The sequence below is a fragment of the Protobothrops mucrosquamatus genome, unplaced genomic scaffold (assembly GCF_001527695.2).
Source record: "Protobothrops mucrosquamatus isolate PMUCROS unplaced genomic scaffold, P.Mucros_1.0 scaffold4650, whole genome shotgun sequence".
Classification (NCBI taxonomy): Eukaryota; Metazoa; Chordata; class Lepidosauria; order Squamata; family Viperidae; genus Protobothrops; species Protobothrops mucrosquamatus.
In genome coordinates this window covers 42965-47929 of record NW_015390549.1, presented here as the reverse complement: position 1 = coordinate 47929, position 4965 = coordinate 42965, and the positions used below count along the sequence as shown (strand labels likewise).

The window sequence follows — 4965 nt, the reverse complement described above, 5'->3', positions numbered from 1 at the left end:
AAGACCCCTAGTGATGCAGTAGTTAGAATGCAGTATTGCAGGCTAACTCACTGCCCACTGCCAGGTGTTCAATCCTGACCGTCAAGGACTACTTACTTCTATGCTACTTCTGCCGGGAGAGGGGGGTTCATTCCCATCCCTGGTGCCGGGGGGGGGGTGTCCTGCCCACCAGTTCTTCAGCTTCACCGGCCCTTCTCTGCCCCTCCCCCTTCCAGGCTGCTTCTACCAGGGCAAGGAGCTGCCCAACGGGGAGCAGTTTGCGGACCCCCAAGACCCCTGCCGCCTCTGCTCCTGCTGGGAAGGGAGCGTCAGCTGCAAACTCAAAAGTTGCCCTCCGGCCGAGTGCCCCTTCCCGGTGCCCGGGCCTTGCTGCAAGAGCTGTGAAGGTACACAGGAGGGTGGGGGTCCCGGGGGTGTGTGGGGGAGTGGGCCTGCCTCCAGGGAAGGCGTCTTGTTTGGGGAGAAGGAAAAATCCAGAAGCAGGGAAAGGATCTGGCCGGAACCACACGGGGCCACGTTATCCAAACCTCCTGACTTGGGGGAGCTGGGGGTCTTTCGGTTGAACCTCTAAAAGCAATTTGGTTGAGTGATTAAGGCACCAGGCCAAGAGTGGGAGACCAGGAGACGGTGAGTTCTAGTTCTCCCTTAGGTGTGGAAGCCATTGGATGACTTTGGGCCAATCACCAGGAGACGGTGAGTTCTAGTCCCGCCTTAGTCATGAAAGCTGGTTGGATGTTTTTGGGCCATTCACCAGGAGGCAGTGAATTCTAGTTCTCCCTTAGGCGTGGAAGCCATTGGGTGACTTTGGGCCAATCACTAGGAGACGGGGAGTTCTAGTTTCACCTTAGGCGTGAAAGCCGGTTGGCAGACTTTGGCCCATTCACCAGGAGACGGGAGGCAATTAAGGAGTGGGTGCCCATCAGGAGGGCCCAGTAGTCCCGGAATGGGTGCAACCAGTGCACAACTTGTAATTGTGCAAACACTTCTTGAGCAAGACTGCCCCTTGCACCTTGAGAAGAAGGGGACCCGTAACACGTCCTGCCTTCCTGTCTCGACGGAGCGGCTGGACGTCCTAGGGCAGAGTCAGTCCTTCCGATAGATCCCATCCTCATCGGCACAGAGGAGATCCGGTGGGACCCTCCCTCTCTGCTGATCCCGATGCCATAAGTGCCGAGGAAGACCCACCGGGCGAGCTCCGGAGCGTCTACTGCAGGGGTAGGCAACCCTTGGCTCTTTTATGACTGGTGGACTTCAACTCCCAGAATTCCTGAGCCAGCCATGCTGAGGGGAAAGGGAGAGGTTTCCAAGCTGAGCCATGCTGGCCCAGGAATTCTGGGAGTTGAAGTCCATGTGGACCATAGTTCCCCCATGCTGGCTCAGGAATTCTGGGAGTTGAAGTCCATTTGGAGGTTTGTCTATGTCAGGGGTAGGCAACCTTGGTGCTTTTATGACTGGTGGACTTCAACTCCCAGAATTCCTCAGCCAGCCATGCTGAGGGGAAAGGGAGAGGTTTCCAATCTGAGCCATGCTGGCTCAGGAATTCTGGGAGTTGAAGTCCACGAGTCATGAGGGGGCCATAGTTCCCCCATGCTGGCTCAGGAATTCTGGGAGTTGAAGTCCACGAGTCATGAGGGGGCCATAGTTCCTTCATGCTGGCTCAGGAATTCTGGGAGTTGGAGTCCATGAGTCATGAAGGGGCCATAGTTCCCTCATGCTGGCTCAGGAATTCTGGGAGTTGAAGTCCACGGGTCACGAGGGGGCCATAGTTCACTCATGCTGGCTCAGGAATTCTGGGAGTTGAAGTCCGCAAGTCATAAAAGAGCCAAGGTTGCCTACCACTGGTCTACTAGAACCTTCTCCTCTCTCACTTTCCCAAGGGTGCGAGTACGTCTCCCAGCGCTACCTGAGCGGGCAGGAGTTCCCGGACCCCCAGGACCCCTGTGGTCTCTGCTCCTGCCTGGACGGCTTCATCACCTGCACGAAGAAGCCCTGTTTCCAGGCACCCTGCAGCCACCCTCTCCGGACGTCCGGCCGGTGCTGTCCTACCTGCCAGGGTGAGGTCCGAGGGGTGGGAGAGGGCAGGAGAAGGTGTCCCCCTCGCCCCTCACTCTCAAGGGAGGCTTTATTCAAACATCTCCTATCCGGGCAGCACTTGGTCTATTCCCCTGGCCTAAAGGATCCTTTTCCTCCCAAGACGTGCCAGGGGCAATGCCCCCCCCTGGGTGCCCAGCCCCCTGGCAGCAGCCACAGCCGAGTTCAGGGCTCCGGGGAGCCTCCACTAACTGCTCTGCCTCTCGCCAGATAGACTGCGCCTTTCATGGGGTCACCGTTGCCAATGGCCACTCCGTCCCTGATCCAGCAGACCCTCTCTGCTCTGAGTGCACCTGCCAGGTGAGTGTGGCCGGGGCCAGGAGCAGGTGGGGAAAAGATGGAAGGAAGGAAGGAAGGAAGGAAGGAAGGAGGGAAGGAGGAAGGGAGGGAGGGAGGGAAAGAAAGAGAGAGAAAAACAGAAATAAAGGAGAGAGAGAAAGAGAATGAAACAAAGAAAAAAGGAAGGAAGGAAAGAGAGAAGGGAGAGAAAGAAAAGAGAAAGAAAGAAAGAAAATGAAACAGAAGGAAAGGAAGGAAGGAAGCAAAAGGAAGGAAAGAAAGAAAGAGAAAGAAAGAAAGAAAGAAAGAAAGAAAGAAAGAAAGAAAGAAAGAAAGAAAGAAAGAAAGAAAGAAAGAAAGAAAGAAAAAAAAATGAAACAAGGAAGGAGAGGGAGAAAAAAGAAAGCGGAAGGAAGGAAAGAAAGAAAGAGAGAAAATGAAACAAGGAAGGAAGGAGAGGGAGAAAAAAGAAAGCGGAAGGAAAGAAAGAAAGAAAGAAAGAAAGAAAGAAAGAAAGAAAGAAAGAAAGAAAGAAAGAAAGAAAGAAAGAAAAGAAAAAGAAATCAAAGGCTGCCTTCATTTATACATCATGTAAATCTGTCTTTTTTGCAAACGTGGCAACTTTTTCAGACAGGTGGACTTCAGAATCCTGGGAGTTGACGTCCACCCGTCTTAAGAGTTGCCACATTTGAAAAAAAACAAAACGGGTGCAAGCAAGGCCTTCCACCACACAGCCGCAACGTGAGTTTTCGACGGCCACAAGGGCCTCCGAGGGGGACAGAAACTCACTGGGTAAATATTTTCCTTGGAAGCCTTGAGCTGTTTCCCTGCTGGCGGCTTCCGGCATCTGCCAATCATCGTCCAGCCAAAAGAACTGCCGGGAAGGAAGCATGAAACATTCAACACGCTGCCCAGGGGTGCACTAAAACAGCTTCAGTTGCCGTTGCGCAAACGACTGGAATCTGGTGTGTACACACACATGTGGCCAGACCGTCTGGAAGCCTCTGGCTTTGGGAAAACTGGGAACACTTCCTTTTTCACCAGTCCACGAATTGCGACTGTAATTGTGCCAGAAAGAAAGAAAGAAAGAAAGAAAGAAAGAAAGAAAGAAAGAAAGAAAGAAAGAAAGAAAGAAAGAAAGAAAGAAAGAAAGAAGGAAGGAAAAAGAAAGGAAGGAAAGAAAGAAAGAAAGAAAGAAAGAAAGAAAGAAAGAAAGAAAGAAAGAAAGAAGGAAAAAGAAAGGAAGGAAGGAAGGAAGGAAGGAAAGAAAGAAAGAAAGAAAGAAAGAAAGAAAGAAAGAAAGAAAGAAAGAAAGAAAGAAAGAAAGAAAGAAAGAAAGAAAAAAATAGAAGGAAGAATCAGGCTTGCCTTTAAGCCGGTCCCCATGTAATTGCACTTCATTTGACATGCTGTTTTTAGAGCATTCCGTGAGTGGCACGGTCATAATATAAAGTCATTAAACAAATTCTGTGGTCTATGTTTAGGGAGAATTCTCCTGTCCTCCAGGAGGTCCCACAGGTGCTTTTTTCAGGAGGCCACTGGACTTTCCTATTTTTCTTTGATGATGTTTCGCTTCCCATCCAAAAAGCTTCTTCAGCTCTGACTGGATGGCGGGGAAGGGAAGGATTTATACTCCTTGCAGACAGCTAGTCATTTGCATCCTTTGAGAGAGTCGTTGAGGCCACTGGGAGGCTTACCTGTGTCCTCAGAGTCACCTGAGTGGTGCAAATGGGTGTCCCAACCCTTTCAGCAGTTCCAAGAAGGCTCCACACCCATTTGCACCACTCAGGTGACCCTGAGGACACAGATAAACCTCCAAGTGGCCTCAGCGACCCTCTAAAAGGATGCAAATGACCAGCTCTCTACAAGGAGTATAAATCCTCCCATTCCCCACCATCCAGTCAGAACATGAAGAAGCTTCTTGGATGAGAAGCGAAACGTCTTCAAAGGAAAAACAAGAAAGTCCAGTGGCCTCCTGAAAAAGCATCTTTGGGAAAATTCTGTGGTCACTAAGCAAACGCCACAGCGGTTAACCGAACATCGTGGCCAACAAAGCATTCTCTTTCTCTTTCTTTCTCTCTCTCTTCTCCCCTCCCTTCCTCTTCCTCTTCCTCTTCCTCTTCCTGCAGGTGGGCTCAGTCAATTGCATGAAGAAGCTCTGCACGCCTGCCAGCTGTGCCCACCCGGTGCCTGGCCCATGTGCCTGCCCCCTGTGCCAGGGTGAGTGATTTCAAGAGATGCTGCTCTTTATCCGCAGGGCTATCCGTTCGTTCGTTCACTCACTCCCTCACTCATTTGTTCATTTACTTATATATTGCTTTAAAAATCATACCACAAAAAGAACACAACAAAAGGAACAAAGCACCATCCTGAGCAACCTTGACCGCTTTCAGAACGGGCGGACTTCAACTCCCAGAATTCCCCACCCTCCCAGCTTCTTAAAGGGCCAGACGGGATTTCTTTGCTCCGACTCTGAGTGGCCCCCTTTTCCCCTCTCCAGGCTGCAGGTTCCAGGGTCAGGACTACGGAGATGGAGAGAGCGTCGCTTCCCAACACCAGCCCTGCGAGGAGTGCCAATGCCTGGTCAGTTGTGGG

The 4965-nt window shown here is 51.3% G+C and overlaps 1 protein-coding gene across 1 annotated transcript in view; it reads left to right on the top strand.

The window, feature by feature from the left end:
* Positions 1-215: 215 nt before the first annotated feature.
* Positions 216-4965, top strand: part of KCP (kielin cysteine rich BMP regulator) — a gene marked incomplete at its 5' end in the record, with an annotated part of 20992 nt that continues 16242 nt past the window's right edge. The window contains 5 exons of the mRNA XM_015828552.1: positions 216-386; positions 1878-2054; positions 2306-2391; positions 4500-4590; positions 4871-4953. Coding sequence (XP_015684038.1) covers positions 216-386; positions 1878-2054; positions 2306-2391; positions 4500-4590; positions 4871-4953 — 608 coding nt within the window. The remainder of the gene's footprint in view (positions 387-1877; positions 2055-2305; positions 2392-4499; positions 4591-4870; positions 4954-4965) is intronic.